Source organism: Zosterops lateralis (assembly GCF_965231275.1).
Source record: "Zosterops lateralis genome assembly, chromosome: 5".
Taxonomy (NCBI): Eukaryota; Metazoa; Chordata; class Aves; order Passeriformes; family Zosteropidae; genus Zosterops; species Zosterops lateralis.
The window spans coordinates 23,626,165-23,647,505 of record NC_139766.1 but is presented as its reverse complement, the minus strand read 5'-3'; the positions used below and the strand labels follow the sequence as shown (position 1 = coordinate 23,647,505).

Below are 21,341 nucleotides of genomic sequence, written 5' to 3'. Positions count from 1 at the left end.
CTCCTTACTCTGCCTCCTCATTTCACTTGCTCACCTCTGTACTGTCACATAGTGCTGTTTCCATCATGAAATACCTCCTGAAAACCTATTCACTACTATAATCATCAAAAATACTCACTCTTACCCAGACAATGGCATCTCGCCAATAAAATGATGAGCCTGTGGTCAGCCTATGGATCTCCCACAGCATTTGGGTTTGTTCTTTCTAAAAATCTCAGAAGGCAGATCCAATGCTTCATTAATGCTTGTCATCACACTGAGAAGCCCGGTGCACTCCATCTGTAAAGGCCAGTTGATGTGTCTGCTTACAGAAGACAGACAGCTGAGGGGAAGCTGTGTCTCCTGGGAGGAGTCTGCACCAACTCCTTGGAAGTCTTTTTTGCATCAGGGAGAAGGTCCCCATTCACAGGCATTACCATATTCCAATGAATGTCACTTTTTTTCTTCTGATTTCCAGCCTTTTATATCACTGTATTCAAGAGGATAATTATTTAGGAAAAATCTTTCACGTGCAATCCCACTGCAGGAAAGAATAAAAGGCGATGGAAGGTTTAAAGAAAACATGGGCATGGGCTGGTCTGGACTGTTCTCTTTCACATCTCTTAGGATTTAGCCCCTGCTTTATCGTCAATAATTAAAATGCCAAAACAACTAAATATATATGTTATTATTGTAACAATGGGTGGGTTTTATTCATTGCAGTCAGCTGTACATTAGGAAAGACGTGCTTATATTTTTACCCTAGAGTAATGGATGCTGTATGAAGAGAGGAACGTGTGGTGTGTATACAATCCATCCTCCCTGCTGCTTACATGGCTCTGCTCTTAACACTTTTCCACTCTTCCTTACCTGCCATCATAAAGAGGTATATAAAGAGTCATGCAGTCATTATGAACACAGTGGTTTTGAAGTCAAAGGAAACCAGGTTTCTAATGTCAGGGAAAGCTGGGAGACACACTGCATAATTCTGCCCAAACTTCTGAAGTTCCTTATAAAAGCACAGCCTGCAGGAAAAATTAATATATTTTTAATTTTTGCCACTGGGAATGGTAACACCTCAGAATATCCTGCAACAGATGATGTGTTGATGATCCTTGCTTTAAACAATAATGGAAAAGAACTTGGAAACTAACAGGATGCAGCTAAAAGTGAACATATGAAACGAAAGCCAAGGTTCGAGAGGCCTCCCTACATGATCCTAATTGACACAGTATTTGAATAGCTTTCTAAAAATGAGCCCATCAGCCCACTAGCATAAGTGTTTTTTCTTACACCAGAACAGTCCTCTCTGGGCATTGAAGTACACTCACAATTGTAGCTGATAGGGTTCACTTTACAATACTTTTAGATATATGCTTGGTTTGTTTTCCAACAGAAAAATATGAAATAAGAGAAAGACACTGAATTTTAAAAATCAATTAATTTGATGGAGTTTTGCAAATCCATAACTGCCAATGTTTTATACTCACTTTCTTATAGAGATCAGTGGAATTAAGGCATGGATCTTATTTTGGCAGAATCCCCTAGATTTTATCCCCAGCTTTGATACTGATTTTTCCTGTAGTCTTGGGTAAACCATTTAAATTTCCATGCTGCAGCTTCCCTGCCTGCAGGGCAGTACCTGCTTCTCTGCAGCTATTGTAGCTAACGGGTTAACATTTGCAGGGATGAATTCTGAAGATGAAAGACTTGCACAGTAGACTTGGGCTGCCAGTGCTCTGGGACCAGGATCCAGGCTCCAGGTGTGTTTGTACAGTGCCTAACACGCCATAGCCCCAGTACAGTGGATAAACAAGTATAAAAATCCAGAACAGAGTGATTGCAATCACCCAGTGGTTTGCAGTGTAAGTAGAACAGCTCTCCTTCCTGTTTGCTTTCAGAAACTGCCACAAAGATGCTTCTTTTGCCAGTCTTTGCCATCCTCCACATATTTCTCTCTTAGAGCCTTCTAATATTAGAGCACTTATCTCTACACCCACTGACTCCCCTACCCCTCTTCCCTATTGACCAGCCTCTGACTTGGCAATATAAGGTTGTTTTTAAAGTTTTACATGCCCAGACTAAAGGGCTCAGAGGACAAGAATAAATTATTGGTTAGGACCATCTCAAACAAACTGACAGTGCTCCCTCTGCAGAATATACTTATATTTATGGTTTGTCACTGAGAGGTTAGGACACTTTTCCTTCCAGATGTGGATGCCCTGAGGTTGTTGCTTGTGTGCTGTTTGGGTGGAGGTTTGGACCAAGCTTTCTTTTTGGGATGGAAAAAAACAGTAAAAAAGGAGAGAAAGAAGAAAGGAATGGTTATGCCGGTAAAAAACACCTGGGAAAGAACTGGAAACTGTAGTTGTTTTGCCACTGCAATATGCTGTTTGCTTTTCACCTTCTTCAGGCTGTCTCCTTTCCCAGAAATTAGCCATCTCCCAAGGTATGCCATGCTCCCTCTCCTCCCGCCGGCCGGTTGTGCATGCTGCTTGCCAACTGGGCAAATCTATCATCCAAAGAGTGTTTCGGAGCGGTTCCTCCTCTTGGCTGCTTGAGAAGGTGTGTTGTTTGCTTTGCCTAAGTGCTCCCAGGGCCTAATGCTCCGTTGTTATGTACAGACCATTTCTACTGTCATGAATCATGTTTTACCACCCCTGTGCTTTTACTTCTGCACCAGGTGCTTTTTTTCCTTTTGAGCAAACACACTGGAGTTTCCGTGTTTACTGCTGACACAGTGCATGTCGGGTACACGGCATAGGCTGAGTTATTCCTACCGTCCCACTGCCGTCATGATCCGTAAATCTACTTCTCGCTCCAGGAGCCGCAGACCCTTTCTTTTTCCTACAACCAAAGGTAAATTGATTCAGCACAGCCTGAAATAATTTTGCCAGACACACATAAAGAAAAAAAAAATATTTCACTGAGAAAGCCTCATGCAGTCAAGCAAAATATGCCCTTTTCTTATCTTATCTGTTGTGAGTAACCCAAGCTATTTGCACAACGCCTTGTGCTAGGAAGGAGTTGTTTGTACATGTTTCACTCCTTTTTTTCCAAGTTTTGAATTTTGAATGAAATCTTTCTCTTCAGATTCTTTTTACCTGTGAAAATGTTATGGTTTCTCTTTCCTACACTTCCCTGAAGATTGGACCCAGCCCTCCCTCCAAAGATCTCTTCGTTGCAGATAGTTTTCTATTAATCTTCAAACCACTTTGGAGCGCTCTTTGCGTCTGGCAGCACTAACATCCCCTCTCCCTCCCGTCCCACCCACTTAGCCTCAGCCTAAGAGCCCTTAACAAATGACTCCCAAGGAATTTAAATGGCTAACGCTCGCTGACCAATAAAGAGATGCATAAACTCTATAACCAGGTTGCACAGCTCTTGCCATTAGGAAGAAAGGTTGCTCGGGCAAAGGCGCGAGTCCCCTTAACCTGTTGCACTTCGATCGCAGGAGCGGCGAGGTAAGGGAAATCTTGTTTGCTGTGTAGGGCTTTTTATCTGGTTTTCATTTATCAGGGAGTTGAGACCAAAAGTATGTCATCATCAAGATAGGGGCTCAGGAGTTTGCCTTCCTTTAGAGGGTCCTAAGGGATTGTTTAAGAATTAAGCAACTGCTTGTAAAATTAAACTGTGAGATCAACATGTGAATATCTAAAAGAATTTGCATAGCAAATACCAAAACGAATGTCAGAACAATGAACACTAAACCACTGATATTTTAGACAGAAGAAAACAAAATCATGTTTCAGAGATATCTTTTCTGCTGTCTTAAATTAATGAAGTGAAAGGTAGCCAATTGCAACTGCTTGGCATTGTGTTTTCAATCAGTCTGTCTCTGCCATTGTCTGTGCCGCCTGGTATTTGTTCTGCTTTTTCAAGAGATTGACAAAAAAAAATCAAACTTTAAAAATGGATTATCAGCTTTTGGTGCAGAATTTGGGGCTTGTAGATTGAAGATGGCTAGTAAGGTTTAAGTATACAGGGTGTATATGCAAGTATTGTTAATATAAATGAAGCTATATAGGGCAATCTGCATACTGAAAATTTGACAGCATTTAAAGAAAGTCAGCTTTGATATTATTCTATTCATATTCTACTTAAGCAGCATGTGAAATGTGTAAGGCTTGTATGTGACATTGGACACGTGACATTAATCCGTTCGCCCTTATTTATTTAATTATTAATTTGTTGTTTTATTGGGGTCAGTGATGACAGCAATAGTGAAGTTTGAACTTAAACCAGGAAAAAGAATAAACATAGTTGTTGAAAGTAAGGTTCAGTTAAAACCAATGACAAAAATGTCAATTTACATGTGGACCAGATGCAGCAACTGTATAGAGTGGTATCCAGTCCTGAGCTAGGTGGGATTGAAACCATGATTCAAAATGTATCTGTAAAGCACTCCTTTTCCCTTTGCATGTCCAAGCTTGCCATGGGTGACAGCCCGGGCTCACAATATTGGAGAGATGTCACAGCAAATGTTGCTGCTGTCCCCTGCAGTGCTCCATGGCCTGGCAGACTGGATTGCAGAAAGGACATCTTTTTCAATTGTATTATCACAGCTGATCTCTGAAGGCCTTCACATCCAATGCAGTCTGCAGTTGGTGTTAGCGGATGGTGTTGCACCAAAGACCTTACCAGTGTGTATAGGAGTAGAGAGAGGTTATTAATTAAATTGACATGGCTAATCCAACAGAATTTCAAAACATGTCCTTTATGTTTGTCAAGACAAGACCACATGACTGTCTGTCGGGAACTTGTTGTAATGTTGTTAGTTTGATTATTTTTCCATGGGTTTCTCATATAGCTATGCACTGTATAACCACGATTAGATAATATGTTGTAAAAAAAAAAGTTAACAAAGGAATGACCATTTTGCTACTCTTTTTAATAATTTCCATTCAATTCTGCATTTCAGCTCCAGTCTTTGCTGAAGAAATTATATTGAATCAAATTATCTTTGTCTTCTATCTTCAGCTTCTAATTAAAAAAAAATAAATAATCTCCCTTAAGGTCAACAAAAGACAAATTTCAAATTATATCTCTCTCAAACCTCACTCTTTTCTGGAGTGAACAGAAGTTTCATTTCCAAACCATAGGTATTTCCAAGTGAGCTGTAATTTCAGTAGACTTAAATTGTCTTGAATTAACCCAGCACAGGAAAGTTGCCCCCTGAGAAAGTTCCTGCCTTGGTTAAACATTTTTTTTAATTTATAATATTAACACTGGGCACAGGTAACGAGTGCTGAAAATCTCTTCCTTGTACCTGCAAACCTTGTTTCTCAATTCTCCAATCCAACGTTCAAAGGTCTGTACAAACTTCTTAGATCAGAGGTCAGGTACAAATTGCTGCACTTTGCAGCTCCTTTCTGCCGATATGACAGAATTTCACAGAAAGACGATTGGCTTCCAGCCCCCACTCCTCTGCACACAGGCAGCACCAGGCAGTTAAAACGGTGATATGTACAAGTCAGCCATTGGTACCTGAGTTTAATTAATAACTAACTGGGTTTCAGTGGTGCAAGGTGCATATTATAAAAAGGGTCAAATGTCAGTGCACAAAGGAAAAAAAAAAAAAAGGACAAAACCCCAGCCACTGACTAAGCCAAATGCTTTGAGTTTAATGTACTTTCAGCAGTGAACATTCACATCCCAACTGTGGTTTGCTTTATGTTGATTTTCATTTCAGTGACCTGGCGGGGGGAGGGAACACGTTGAGCCACTTTCAGCTTTTCCTGGAATCTCTGCCTCCTGCTGAAAGCAGGGTTGCAGGTTGGGCCCCCTGTTGTTGCAGTATTCACGTGGTATACACAAAGCTTAGAATGTTGCAATAAAAGTACTGCATGGGATTAGGGTAAACTGAAATTCTGAAGCTATTTTTATTGTAATAAATTTGACTGAGCAAGTAGATTTTATACGAACAGACAGGATGTGTTATGCTTCACTCTGGGATCTCCAGGAGAGTTAGAGGAAAAAGTTTGGTCAGAAAAGCTGAAAAGACAACTGTAAGTTATGAACTTTTAAGATACTATTGGTTGCATTGCAGAGTGGAACATATTAGTGCAATATTTATGTAGACAGACAAATAGATAAAGTGTCCTGTGTTATAAAAACAAAGTAGCATGTGCAGGCATATCCCTGAACGACAGAGTTGAGCAAAGCCTTTGACAGACATTTTCTATGATTGAATTAAATCACCGTCTTCATATATAAGGTTTTTCTTCAGACGGACTAGAAGTGAAATAAGTGAATGTGTTATCTTTCCCGGGTAATGATTAACAGATGAGTCTAGTTGTGGTTTTGTTTTTCAGTTGCAGAACATTGCTTCTTGTGTCCTTCTTACGGCAAAAGCTTGTGAGCTTCTAGTCCATCCTGAATGAAACTCTTCTCCCTTTCCAAGCAGAATGCTTTTTAAAGCAGACAGTTAATGAGGAGGACACACTTACCTATATGAGCATCTCTGCAGAGAACAGTGTTTAATCACATTTTTGGTAAAGAAACACTGCAAAAACTTTCCCATTGAGTAGAGCTCATCCAGAATAGGAAAGACTACACTGAAATTTATATGTCACACATTTTCCTGTCTGATCATTATAGACTTTATTGACTAGATTGAAAAGGAATTTGGGGAGAAGGGAATGGTTGTGCTGTTTCCTGATTTAGACAGCTGATAATAGTGATTACACAAACCATGTCTCATCTTCTCAGTTTTCCTCAACATGTGGCTTCAATATATTGCAGGGTAATAACTTCAGCCTCAGCCCGTAACAAGTCCTATCAAAACGGGTGAGAGCTATGAATCAACTGGAGTGGGTAAAAGATGGAGCTGGGGCAAACAGGATAACACAAGGGTTACACAACTTGTTGGACAAAGTTCTGAATGACTTGCAGAAAAGTGCATTGTAAAATAAGGGAGGAGACTGGTTTTGCTTACCCAAACTTCCTTCAGAAATGATTTAAATTGAGGTGGCTGGTTTGGCACTGCAGTAGCATATAAGCACTCAAGAAACAACATTGCATTAGCAGAATTCACACTGCAGAAGCAGGGTCATGTTAGTAGGATGCTCTAGGTGTTGGTGGTGCTGTGATACATCAATAACTTTTTCATCAGTATGGGTTTCATTCTTGCCATGGTAAAACCATACATTCATGAACACATTTTGACTTGTGATCATCAAAAAGCCATGGCAGGAAACAAAGCTATGCTCAGAAAAGTTTTCTTACTTTATTATTTGAAATATCATTACTCACATTTCATTGAATATAATTTTTGCAGTTTTTAAGCAGGAGGCCAGGTAATTGAGGGACCTTCCCCCTGGGAATGTTCACTGCTGGGCATGGATAGTGCTTATAGATAATGCAAGTGGATCACACACAAGATTAAATACATCATAGAAAGACGCAGAGAGGGTGCATAACAGAATAAGCAGGACATTTGCACAACAGAAGATGACTTTATTTTGTATGGGAATCATAATTTTAGCTCCATTTTTAAAATTGTACATAAAATTGCTGTGAGGTAAGATTAATAGGCTAAGGGAACTGGTATAATATGGTTAAGGGAATTAGATCCGTGGTTGTTATTTTTCTAATGATAATGGTGAAAATAAGAAGTTTAACCTTCAAATGCTAATTTGAAGCTGTTGCCAATTGTTGACTATACAAATTCCTTGTTGAATTATCTGATTAGCATTCAAGTTTTAACCTGGGAAATTCCAGGATGTTAATTTACAGAATCATTTCAGGTGTTTCCTCTTAAAAAGGAGCAAGAAGCAAAAGAACAGATTTCTAGTAATTTTGATGCAATTTCTTAAACCAAACGTGTTGCTTTTGATTGGTGCCTGGAGAACATCACCTGTCTCTGCAAGAACTTTAAAGCAGGATTTTCTGTAGTGCTCATCCCTATCTTAAATATATCCCTCTTGCAGCCATTAGAGTCTCATACCTGATGTCAGGGGAGTAGTGCTAGATGTGAGTACTGTTAGAAATATCACACTTTATTTTCTATTCCTTTCCTTGAAACGAATGCAATCAAAAGTCAAAGTCAAAGGATTTTGGCGAGTTTTAAATGGAAGCAACCATTTTTAACATGTTTACCCACTTAGGACAAATTAAAGCAACTGAAAGCCATTCACAGACCCTTTCTGCAGTAAATCCACCCTGAAAACTGCTTTTCAGGACCTGAATATTAACTTGCCCCATACAAAGTGAGCATAACTAACTGACCAGATTAAAATTGAAGTTTAAGCATTAAATACAAACTCTTCCAATGAAATCAATGGTCAGAAGTCTGATGATAGGCTCTAGATTTGAATGCCAGTTGTCACCATAGCAGAAGTGGGAATTTCATAAAATCAGAGAATTTTTAGGTTGGAAAACACCTCTAAGATCGTTGAGTCCAGCCATTAGCTGAACATTGCCAAGTCCACCACTAAACTATGTCCCTAATGCCACATCTATGTATCTTTTAAATACCTCTAGAGATGGTGACTCAACCACATCCCTGAGCAGCCTGTTCCAATGCTTGACAGCCCTTTCGATGAAGAAATCTTCCCTTCTATGGTGCAAGTTGAGGCTGTTTCCTTTTGTCCTAATTTCAGCAGCTAGCCTCAGGATTTAGAAGGCTGGTTTTATCCTACCTCTCAGGCACTGTTGCTCTCTCAAGTTAAGTATAATACTTCTAGTGGGCAGAGAGCCTCTGCTGGTACATGTTCATGTCTGAACATACATGGGAAATACACAGTGCAGCAAGTGCTGCTCTGTGCACATCTCATTGTGTTCTGTGCAGCACCTGAGCCAAAAAGTTCCTGACCCTGGCTGGAGAGGGACAAGTTCAATGACCCAGGTGAGGCATGCAGATGATGATGAGAATAAGCAGTCCTTTAGAGGTGCTGGCAGCAGGATAAATTGCACAGCAGACAGACATGTCATTGTCAATGATCTCTGAAGTTACTTTCTTCCAAGTTACTCATCACAAGCTACTTATCGAATCTCTTGCCAGCCGTTGTTCCTGCCCCTTTGTGTCTGCTGACACAGTTCACCACTTTTCCACAGTTTTGCCAAAATGGTCCAGATTAAGAAAATTCACCTTTTCAAAATTTCACCTAGCCTGGGACAACTTCTTCACTCAGTTCAGCAGCAAGTAAAGAAATGTGTCTGACAGACTGCAGACATTGTCATGGCCTGTTGGCCTCAGGTATTGCTTTTTGTAAAAGGGTGAAGGCATCATCCATCCCATGTAACCTTCCCTTTCCTGACGGTAAGACCTTCAGAAAAGGGCCTTGGCCAAAAATCTGTGTTGACATGCTGCACTCTCTTGCATTGACCTCCACAAGTTTCAGTTTTGGACACCTGCATTTCATTAATGGCAGAATGTAGGAAACGAAATGTGATCCAATTCCTGTTGATCCCCACACTGGCCCTGGATCCTGCAGTTGGGCATGTCATGGCTCAGCTTCGGCAACAGTCTCAAAGACACCTGCTCTATTCAGCTCATTTATGAAAATAATGAGGAGGAAAAGAGTGACAGTCTCAGCAAGAAAAAGCAAAGCTATGTATAATGATACTGTAATTATCTTTAAGCAGGGAGGTAACTTGTACATGACACTTGAAGCAATGCACTACCTTATTTAGAATTGATGAGGCTGTTGAATTTTTCTGTTCAGCCAATAGATCTTTAAACAGGCAAACTGTGTTTTCAGCAGGAGTATTTCTAGGGTGTCTGATGTTTGTGATAAAATTACACCGTTGTTCTTAGTAAGCTGTTGGTTTTGTATGCATTTTATGAATATCAAGTTGTCATGAGAATAGAGCCAGGATTTGTAAATAAAAAACTTTAATGGCAGCCATGCTTTTAGAGCTGCTGCCTATCATCATCAGTATCAATGTTTTCCCTTCTTATTTCAAGTAAAATACTAGGCAGGTCACATTTAAACCAGTAGCTGTTATTTCCCCCTGCCAACAGGGCGTATTCGAAATTTCAGCAACCGTCTCTCCCTCTGTGGTTTAAAATGCAAAACTGTGGCAGTTTCTTGAAGGAAGCACTAGCTGTGCAGTGTCTATGAGAACACACCCTGTCAGCTCAGTGGGAGTTTGAATGGTACAGGGTTTGCAGGTGGGGCACAGGTGTCCCCATCCCTCCCCTGGAGAGTTACCACAGGGACAGCACATCTCCCAGTCTCTCCTGTTGCCTGTGGTGGTGCTGGCACCTGTTCCTGGGCTTCGTGACTGCTGGCAATTGTGTCACCCACAGAAGAGCACATGATGCCACTAAATCTATGTAACACAAAACTGGAGGGATGAATTACGTCCGAACATAAACAACCTCATTTTTTAGGAGCACGTGGGTGAAGTGGACACACAGTTACTGCCACAAGGACACTGGCTGTGTCCCTGTGTTTGTAAAAGCCTATTTGACCACACTAAGATCAACAGAGGAGAAAGTATCTGCCTAACATCACAGGGCACTGCCCAGTGCTGGACTAACCCAGGGATAAGTTGATATGTGGACTTTGGGCATTGCTCTCTTGCTGGGGCCCCAAGCTGCCTTTGCCCTGGGACAAGGGACATCATCATTTGGCCCTGTATTGTTGTTGATCAAGGTGTGGTATTTCTACTTAATAAAATACCTGTCTCAGTTAATCAGCCTGCTCACAGTATGCTTTAGGTCAGTTACTGCCAACACAGTAAGTTTGCAATTTAATATTCTGTGATGTGGGGGAAAAAGTACTTTTAAAAACAAGGTAATTAATGTTTAGGGCAAGAACTATTTACACCCTTCCTACTGGCAGCAGAGGGGTTTCGTAAGCAAGGTGATGTGAAATTTGAATGGTTTCAGTGAAACAGATATGTCTGAGAGTCCACCTGTGCCAGGAAGAGTCCTTGGAACAGAGATGCTGAATTGAGGGGCTCATAAGCCACGCTCCTGGTAGGCTGGCAGATGTTAGAATCCATCTAATATGGTGTTGAACAATCAAGCAGGATTTACCTTTTCCTGAAAGAAGCCAAGGACTTGTTTCAGTCCTGATAATGAGTCATTTAAACTTAACTGTCTCCAAAACACAACCTTTCTTGTTAAAAATATTTTTTGTCTGTTTCTCTTTTTTGAATCTATGTTATCAAGATCAGGTGTACCTTCCTCCTCTAGGAGGAAGAGTCTTGGTTCCTAGAGTCTAGGAAGCAAGCATTTGTATTTCACAAGACACTGCATTTTAATGGAGATTAAACGTTTGCATTTTCTTGCATTAATCTCACAAACCAGATGCTGGAAATCAGCTTGGCTTTAAAAAGGCCACTAGACCCATAGTACCAGCCCATGCCTTGTGTAGACCCACAACATGTGGTAGCATGTTTTCATGACCAGTTTACTGTTGACCTTAAAAATGCACAAGCAGATTTGAATACTTTGGAAACTGGTATTTTTTAAAACTGTTTTCTTGAGAGGGATTGCATATCAGTCTGAAAAGGATTAGATTATGTTGGTAGCCCATTTTGAAAGGCAGTAACAACAGGAGAGAAGAGCTCTCAGGCCAGAAAACCTGTGCATTTTCTCATCAAGCTACCAAAGGATCACTGATGATAAATGTTCTGATAAATGATGCCTGAACTTAGTCAAGGTGTTGATTATATAACATGGCAATGAACAAGTTGTTAAGTGTGTATTTAGTTACAACAGTTAGGGCTATATGGGCTCTGTAACTTCCTTAAGTAGTACCTATTTGTGAAACCCAGCTCTTTGTAGCTGCACAGGAAAAAAACCCTAAACCACATTTGATCATGAGTCTTGATTCCAAATAAATTACGTAGGGATAAATGCATTTTAGGTTCACAAGAAAATTTTAATTATACACTATCACAAATGGTGTCTATCACTACCACAAAGATGTGCTATCTGCAGCAAAGATGGCCAGCAGCACTTAGAAGCAGCTTCATTTACAAGTTGCAATATGAGAAATCATCCTGCTGGTGCAATGCAAAGTGCAGGAGAACATGCAATCTCCTGCATGGCCATTGGATCACCAACTGCTTTCTGGGGGTCAGGGGAGGTTCCATTTCATCTCCCTTTACTCCACAAATTCAGTGATCATCTGTAGCTTTCCAGACTATAGCTTCAGACACAGAGCCCTGCAGATAGCAGAGATATAGAGACTTACTATGTAAGTTGACCTAAAATAGGTGGTTTGAATGGAATTGCTAGTTTTTAAACTTAGCCAGAACTTGGAGTGATAAGTACTTGATGTGCCAACAGGTGGCCCATGTGAAGGTGATGATTATTTCCCACCAAGGTGTTTGTATAACTAGCTTTGCTTTTATTCCAAGAAATGTGACGTTATACTTCTGGGAGCAAATTGTCAAGTGAAAAACGAAGCTGTTTTACTCTGCCTTAATTTTCTCAATTATTTCAAATAATTCCCAGGAATACAATTAAAATGTCTGACTGTTGAAGGGTAATATTTGAATCTCAGAGAAACCTCTATCAACAGCAGTTCAAGAAGCTATCCATGACAGAGCTGGCTTCAAAGGAATTGTGTTTACTAAAGTATTGCCTGAGCATCAGCATCATTATTACTGCCCTCTAGTTTATTTTCTCCTCTGCTGTCCATATTTTTAAATTAAAATGGCTCAGAAGCATTAGCATGCAACACTCATAGTCCAAAAACATGCGCAGGATCAGGTCTTACCACAGACCAACATTCAGAGGTCTGGTTTCCCAAATGAACCAGGCTCAGTGGTGTTTGCCCTTGCTGCAGAGGCATCTCTGAGTATAGACCATCACAATTCTGGGCAGCTCAGAAGCTTTACTGTAAAAATCTGAGGTGCTGAGGTTACTAGGATTTAAATGGATTTTGTGAACCATACAAATTAGACATTGGTATCTAAAATCTGTGCCGATATTTTTGTAGACTTGGGTTTGTTGTACTAATGAAAGATCTTCATTGTGGTCAACAATGCAATGGCCAAATCATTCAGATGAAGGATATATATTTGAGTTCTTATGGGACAGAAAGAAACCTGTGTCTCACTAAATAAAACAACTATATAGAATAAATAAATCCCCCTGAAGCTTCATCCTTAAAAAAAAAAAACAAACAAACAAACTACCTGTCAAACCCATATATTGGGAGCATTTCTTATGGTAGTTTGCAGTGTCCTACAAGGGTCAGTGTATTTTGACAGTTCCATCAACAGACTGGTGATGAATGCAAATCATGACAAATAACTCAGTGAAGAAAAGACTGATGGAGTCATAAAACATGACAGGAAGGAGCCAATTGTGTAACATTCAATAGGTGGGATCTACTCGAAAGGCAGTTGGGATAGGGCTGAATGCAAAGTTGCGGCATTCAAGAGTAATAAACACAAGTCATGCCTACTACATGAGACATAACCAGAGCAAGTGGTGCTTCTATAAAGGATTTGAGATTAGCATGGAAAAAAACCCACCCAACTCCATGTGACTTGATACTGAGAAGATGTGAAGAAACAGGCTTTGTCAAGACAGAGACATGGCGAGAAGGAGGGATGATCTTCATCCCTGTATATAGCAAAGGTGAAAAAGGCTGAAGATCTAGACAACTGTCCAAAGACCAACAAACAAGAATTTCAGGTGAAAATATGACTAATTGTGAGCTCGGCCTGCAAGCTTTATTCAAAAAACAGTTGTGTCTTGATTAAATTACTTAAATATCACTATAAGGCATAAGCAGAGGTATTGAAAGACACTTTAGTCTATCTAATCCTATCTGGAAGCAAAAGCCAGACAAATTCTCATGAGAAATACTGCATACTTGCTTGTGGTTAGCCAACAAGCCATACAGGGATGTGGCAGAGTCCACAGCTCTCTGATTCCTTAAAGCCAAGGTCCTTGTGGAAGACACAATTTACTCAGATAAATGCTATAGCACCTAATGTGCATATAACACTAAAATGTAATGGTCCATATAATATACAATCACTTGTATTAAATTGTTGATGGACCCTTGCAGCTTTAAAAGTCAATGAACTAACTACTCTCAGAGTCCCAAGGTGTCTTGTTGAATTATGCTCAGAAAGAAAGCCCACTGTCTTGCAGTTTTGGTTATTGGCATGGTCGTTTCCTGTATGTCTGCATTTCCTGCTCTCTGCCTGTGTTCAAATGCAGAAGGTTTCTGAGACGAGCCTTCCTCTTGCTGGTTTGCAGTGCTGTGCTGTCTGCTTGGCCTAAAGCAAGCTGCCTCTCATAAAGGAGTGGGTCTCTTCAGCTTTTGTCAAGTCCTGCTGTAATAGTGGAAGAGACAAATATGTCAGACATTGTAACACAAGCAGTAGGCAACTCAGAAGCTTGTCAGATCACCCTTTGCACAAAAGAACAAGAACTGCCCCCCACTCCTGCTACTGAAATGTATTTATTATTTCCTACTTGACAGTTATGCAGATGTCTAGAGGAGCAAGGGGTTGTTATCAAATGGAAACTGTTTGGTGCTTCTCATGCATTTCCCACCTTTCACCTGGTGCTTGTGCTGTTCAGGAATAAATGGATTAACTAATGAATGACTGAGAGGGAGAAGAAGGCTCTGTAGTTGGGTACCTCTGGCTTCCTGTCAGTATCTTCTCTCTCAGTTCTGTGTAATCTCCTTTCGACCATTTCAAAGAGAAGACAAGGGTCTCAAAGGTCTTGAGATTTTGGGGTACTTGGTGGCATCCATTCATGTGCCTTTGGTGTGCTGCGACAGCAGCTCTTGATGCATGGTATGTGTGGGCAGGTGATCTTTGACCATTCCCTCAAAGAGGAGCTTTGCCTATGTCCAGGATACACTACCCCTGCAGTATCACTCTTCAGGCTGGTGTGGCTTGTTCCTCTGTTCTTCTGCAGCCTTAGTCCCATTTTGAAAAACAAACTTGCAGAACAACTACAGGAAAATGAAAGAGAGGTGGAATTCTGATGGTAGCTAATAGCTTTTAACGAGTGTCCTCCTTCTTCATTTGCCCAGGTTTTATCACGCTGTGAATGAGTTTGACACCATGACCGCTGAGGATTCCACTGCAAGGATGAGCAATGATACCACCAATGTGGCCACCACAAAAGTCCCTGAAGGTGTGGCTGGTGCGCCCAACGAGGCAGCCCTGCTGGCCCTCATGGCCCGCACTGGATATAGTATGATCCAGGAGAATGGGCAACGCAAGTATGGAGGCCCTCCTCCAGGCTGGGAGGGCCTGCACCCTCCTCGTGGCTGCGAAGTCTTCGTGGGCAAAATCCCCCGTGATGTCTACGAAGATGAGCTTGTCCCCGTCTTCGAGTCTGTGGGACGCATCTACGAAATGCGCTTGATGATGGACTTTGATGGGAAGAACCGTGGCTATGCCTTTGTGATGTACACACAGAAGCACGAGGCAAAGCGTGCTGTCAGGGAGCTGAACAACTATGAAATCCGCCCCGGCAGGCTGCTGGGTGTGTGCTGCAGTGTAGATAACTGCCGGCTCTTCATCGGAGGCATTCCCAAGATGAAGAAGAGAGAGGAGATCCTGGAAGAGATTGCCAAGGTGACAGAAGGAGTGCTGGATGTCATTGTGTATGCCAGCGCTGCAGACAAGATGAAGAACAGAGGCTTTGCCTTTGTGGAGTATGAGAGCCATCGAGCAGCAGCCATGGCCAGGAGAAAACTCATGCCAGGAAGGATCCAACTGTGGGGACATCAAATTGCTGTTGACTGGGCAGAACCAGAGATAGATGTGGATGAAGATGTCATGGAGACTGTTAAAATCCTGTATGTGAGGAATTTAATGATTGAGACCACAGAGGACACCATTAAAAAGGTGTTTGGTCAGTTTAACCCTGGCTGCGTAGAAAGAGTGAAAAAAATACGTGATTACGCCTTTGTGCACTTTACAACCAGAGAAGATGCCATTCATGCCATGAACAACCTTAATGGTGTTGAACTAGAAGGCTCATGCCTGGAGGTTACTTTGGCCAAGCCGGTGGACAAGGAGCAGTACACTCGCTACCAGAAAGCAGCAAAAGGAGGGGCTGCAGCAACCTCTGAAGTAACTCAGCAACCTAATTATGTTTACTCCTGTGATCCATACACACTAGCATATTATGGATATCCATACAATGCCCTGATTGGGCCAAACAGAGATTACTTTGTGAAAGGTTAGTAAGCACAATTAGGGGATGTGATGGGCAGGTTTGATTTTAAGCTGATGTGAGAGGTCTGCCTCAGACAAAGGACACCTAGTGCCATGCAATTTTATCTTAATACTCTTTTATAGCCTTTTTGTCATATTTCTGTTTGGTCTAACTTTAGTTTATGACTACACAAAGTGTATTTATCTATAAATAATTGCTAATGTACAAGATAGTATGAGAGAGGTATTAAATATATGGTTAAGAATAGATGAAAACCAAGCATGGGATGGAGAACAGAGGGATCTGGGTTTTATGAGTGTTATGCTAAGTCTGACCAAGCCTAAGAAATCCAGCTCCTTTCAAAGAGCTGGATTCTATGACAGAATGCTCTGGAGGCATGGGTATGGTGACCTATCCAAAGGGAGGGGGGTTAGGGAAAGCCTTAGTTAGGAGCTCTCTTGGTGGCATTTACCTTCCACATTAAAATGACAGTAATGCTGTCCTTCATAAAGTCATTTGAGAACTACAAGTGGAAGGAATCACGTGAGTGAAAAATAATTCTTTTATTATGTATACCTTAAATACTTATTGGTTACAGTCATTAAAAATTAACCAAAAATCACTTATTCATTAAAAAAACCCTAACAGCTATAACTGATATTATAATTACAGTTGTCCTGTACTTACAGGAATTAGAGTTTCCTGGAATTTGATGTGTATTTCCATACAAGAAGCAATTTAGCATAAATATATTCTTAAAGCACCTATATAAACTGAGAAGTATTTTTAACCCCAGTTTTTCAAAAATTTCAGTTTCTCAGTTTCCAGGTTTGTACTTGGAATGAACTATGATAGGGTTGAGTAGTGGGTCTAAATATTCAATTAGACCATCATAAAGTACATCAGTACTGCAGTGTTCAGAGTACTGTCATAACACGTGGAGTCGCTAAGATGAATAAAGGCAATATTTTTGGAAATGTGTTATGTGCACCTAATAAAATAGCAGAGAAAACAATTAAACAACCTAAGTAAAAATACATTCAGTGGTGGGTCAAAGTTGGTTAAAGGGCAGGTATGATGTTGTGCCATCTCAGTAGGGTCCCATCACAGCCAGCTGGACAAGTTGGGTCTCCTCTGGAGATCAGCAGACAGCAGAAGCTGTTCCTAATGCACAGAAAACACCCTCAGGTTCCCCTTGCTCTCTACTGACTGCATTGAACCTGTAACACTTGCCACAAGATTTCCACCAATATAAATGAGCAGTTAATATATGCTCACAAACATCAAAAGCTAAACAAGCATAGGCTTACTGGATGCTTCTTAGGCACTTCTGTTTTCCTAAGAGGGGTCACTGGGACTCAATCATGCTGACTTCAGCAAACATATTTATAAGTGCAAGCCTCCAGATTTCAGCCTGGGGTCACTCATGCTCCCACAGGGCTGTCACTCTCCACTATTCACCATCTTCTGTGTTGTTATCATAAGCAGGCAGCATACGAGGCAGAGGACGAGGTGCAGCTGGCAACAGAGCTCCGGGGCCCAGGGGCTCCTACCTGGGGGGATACTCCGCCGGCCGTGGAATCTACAGCAGGTACCATGAAGGCAAAGGAAAACAGCAAGAGAAAGGATATGAACTGGTTCCCAGTTTGGAGTTACCTGCAGTCAATCCAGTGGCCATTAAGCCTGGTGCAGGTTAGTGTGTGTAAGGAGGGGAGGAAAGCAGGGGGGGTGGGCAGGCCCTCGCTCCAAGCCTTGTCCCAAGCATGTGAGGACCCCTCCAGGGCCAGTCCATGACCACAGCTGTGGCAATGGGGACGGCCCCAGGGTTGGGGCTCAGTGCTCCCTTGTGCTGAGTGCTTTCTGGCCCTGGGGAGGGACTTTCTTCACAGAAGAGGCACACAGCAGGATAGGGGACACAAATATCTGGGAGCCCTTCAGGCCAAAGAAAAAAGGACTAAAGCAATGCCCACTCCTCCTGTCTCCTTTTGCATTTGCTTAGGGGGAAGCAGATTTTCTTCTCCTTCTACTCATGTAGATTAGAACAAGGTGACTAAGAGCAATCTTCCTCTCCTTTAATGTCTTAAATGCTAATTTCACCCTGGGAGATTCCTATACCAGATTTCCAGCCAGGTTGTAGCCCTCTCCTGTTTAGTCCGTATTTCTCCAGTGGTACAAGGCTGAGAAAAGGATCAGGGGCTTTCTCATTGCAGGAAAGTCCCTGGCTGAGGCAAGCTCCTCCATATCCGTCAGTGGCATGGGGAAGGAACAAGGCAGGGAGCCCTCAGAGTCCATCTTTGCAGCAATGCAGTGCCTATAGGAGTGCTCTCATCTCTGCTGGGCTCTGAGGAGCCAGTCCAAGGGCTGGGGCAGGGATTTCCCCCTTCCGCCACTTTGTCAGCTCAGTACCCAGCCCTTGCCATTCCCAGGTGGACAAGATGAAAGCTGAAATTCTGCAATTCCACAAGATCCTGTTTGAAAAAATTCTTACTTGAAAAAGTAACCTGAGGAAGAAGGTCCTTGGAGGTGATGGGGACCAGCCTTCTCTCAGAAGTCCTGATGTTTTCTCTCTATTTCTCTTTTCAGTAAACTGTAATGGCAGGACGTAAGCATTGCTTAATAATAGAGCTACTGTGGTTTCCCAAAACATTTATGTCAGTGAAAATTAAAGCTTGCATCTAATGAAGTCTGTGAAGAGTTCTTCATAACAGCTAGATGAGACAATGTCAGAAGAAGTCTAGAGACAAAGGAAGGCTGAGTTGGAGAAAGATCAGACTTCCTGAGAAAACTATCCACTCACCAGCAGAAAATATTACCGCTATGTGTGTTTGCAAAGATACTTTAGGAATTCCAGGTATTACTAAAGGATGCTTGAAAAGTGAGCTTGGAAATGCATGCTTATTAGTGGTGTCTATATTTTATTCAACTGCCAAATGAAAGCTTGAAGCTCAAGTCAAAATGTTTCTACACTTGAAGCATGTTGAGATTCAGGGGTTTTTATCAGACCTTCCCCTATCGAATGGTTCCAGCACAGCTTCTGAGCACAGAAGTACCTGGTCTGTTTTCCCCAGTCAGATTAGCTGATCTAATAAGAGGTACCACAAGCAAGACTTACTTGTTATGAAGAGGGTGTGACTTTGAAAGCACACTACCAGAATAGAGGAGTAGAAACGTACTGACTACAAAGTTTCCTGTCTACTGTTTAGATCAACCTTAAAGCTCATTTCTTTGCAAATAGTTGGAATACTCCTGCAAGGTCACCCCAATACCCCAGATGCCTGCTACTGTTTTTTCTGACAGAAGTTACTGCAGAATGGAGCACGTGAGCTCTTTGCCTTGGTGAGAAATTATCCAGGATATTTAAACCAGAGATAAAACTGATTTGACCTGACCAGGTGGACTTGGCATAAAACGAGAACTGGAAAACCTCATGACTGGGGGGTTTCTGCTTGAGGAAACAGTGATACTCCACTGGTGGAGGACACATCTCTGCCTGAAAGATATCTGATCAACTTCCTTGTTGCAGCTCCAGGATCAGAGCAAGGGTGCTGCTGTCACCTCCTTCCACCAGGCATAATTGCACACTCTAACATTGCAAAGTTTCATTGCACAGAAAGAAACCTGTGTACATATTAGGTTTCATTTCTGGCTTAATGGCTGCACCTCCCATAAATGCCCATATTACCTCTTAGTCCATCATCCATTATTTATCAAATACTTTGTTTTCCTTATGAATAACCTTACTGCTAAAAAGCTCGCAAGCTGAATGCTGAAGTGTGCGATACGAGGCAGTGATGGAAATCATAGTATCATCAAATAGTTTCCATTGGAATGGACCTTAAAGATCATCTAATCCAATGCCCCTGTCATGGGCAGAGATGTCTTTAACTAGATCAGGTTGCTCAAAGGCCCAGCCAACCTGAACTTGAACACTTCCAATAATAAAGCACATAAAACTTCTCTGGACAACCAGTCCACTGTCTCATCACCTTCATTATAGAGTATTCCTTTCTTATGCCCAATTCTTTTTCAGAATTTTCTTTTAAAACTGTTACTCCTTGTACTATCACTACAGGGCTTACAGTAAAGTCTTACAGGCCCCCTTTAAGTACTGAAAAGCTCCAACAGAGGTTTTTATTCCAGAGGCATCTTTACTCCAGGCTGAGCAACCCCAACTCTCTCAGTCTGACTTAACAGTAGAGGTGCTCCATCTTGTTTAACATCCTCTGAACCTGCTTCAACAGATTCATATCCTTCTTATATTGGGTGCCCCAGAACTGGACACAGCACTCCAGGTGGAGTCTCACCTGAGGAGAACAGAGGGGCAGAATCACCTCCCTCAACCTGCTGGCCACACTGCTTTTGACACAGCCCAGAATACAGTTGGTTTTTCTGGGCTACAAGTGCACATTGCCAGGCCATGTGCAATTATTGTGATTATTGGGAATGTTCAGCAAAGAATGCTTCTTCCCTAAGCAAGCCATGAATCCATTTTGGACCATGTACCATCCTGAACAATATTATTCTGACCAGAGTGTTCTCCCTCTGTCTGAAAGACCATGGCTCTAATTATATCTTGTTGTCTAATTATGGCATGAGGGAGAATTCTCTAAAAAGAAGTTTGGGGGTTTTTAATGTCTTTAAAGCAGATTGATCCTGGCAGATGGGATAAAACATATTTAACCAAGCTAGTCCTGGGAAATGCTGGTAAAAGAGCTGGTATTTCAAAGGGTTGGCCAAAGGATGGTATGTAAAGTAGACCGGTTGCTACCTGTAACTTCTGCAGTACAAACCACAACTTTCTGTTCTGAAGCAGCTCATCCTATGGCAGCTACATACTCCTTGATGTCAACAGCTGGAGCAGGGACCTCATTGGGACATTATACACTCTTACTCCTTGTGTTCAGGCCACACTCTCAGCTAGTGGGAAGGACAGCAGTGGTCAGGAGGGGTTGTGGAAATCTGGGTCACAGCTCCCAGTCTTCAGGAGGACTCTGGCCCTAGGACACTCACAGCAGGAGCATGGAGGAAAATGCTGGACCAAACAGCACTGAGCCTGTCACAGTGCATCAGCTATGGTGCTCCCACACATGGGAAGGGCAGAGGTGCCCCAGGTGCCCTGCCCGCACACAAAGCTACCTCCCCTGATAAGAGCAGCACAGCATCACTGCTGGAGAGTTGGCGCAGCTGGGAGGGAGAGCTCTTTGACAAGAGGTCCTGGAAACTCTCTTCTGGTATATCTGATATGTCTGGTCTC

At 41.9% G+C, this 21,341-nt stretch overlaps 1 protein-coding gene across 7 annotated transcripts in view; it reads left to right on the top strand.

Moving 5' to 3' along the window:
* Window positions 1-21,341, top strand: part of RBM47 (RNA binding motif protein 47) — a 77,666-nt gene that overhangs the window by 52,909 nt on the left and 3,416 nt on the right. For 4 of the 7 annotated variants that reach the window (XM_083860852.1, XM_083860849.1, XM_083860851.1 and 1 more), the window contains exons 2-3: window positions 14,952-16,111; window positions 17,573-17,779. In XM_083860852.1, the coding sequence (XP_083716978.1) occupies window positions 14,983-16,111; window positions 17,573-17,779 (1,336 nt within the window). In that variant the 5' untranslated portion in view covers window positions 14,952-14,982. Of the gene's footprint in view, window positions 1-3,281; window positions 3,444-14,951; window positions 16,112-17,572; window positions 17,780-18,297; window positions 21,339-21,341 lie in introns of those variants that run through there. The other 3 variants (XM_083860853.1, XM_083860848.1, XM_083860847.1) reach the window with 3 other exon arrangements.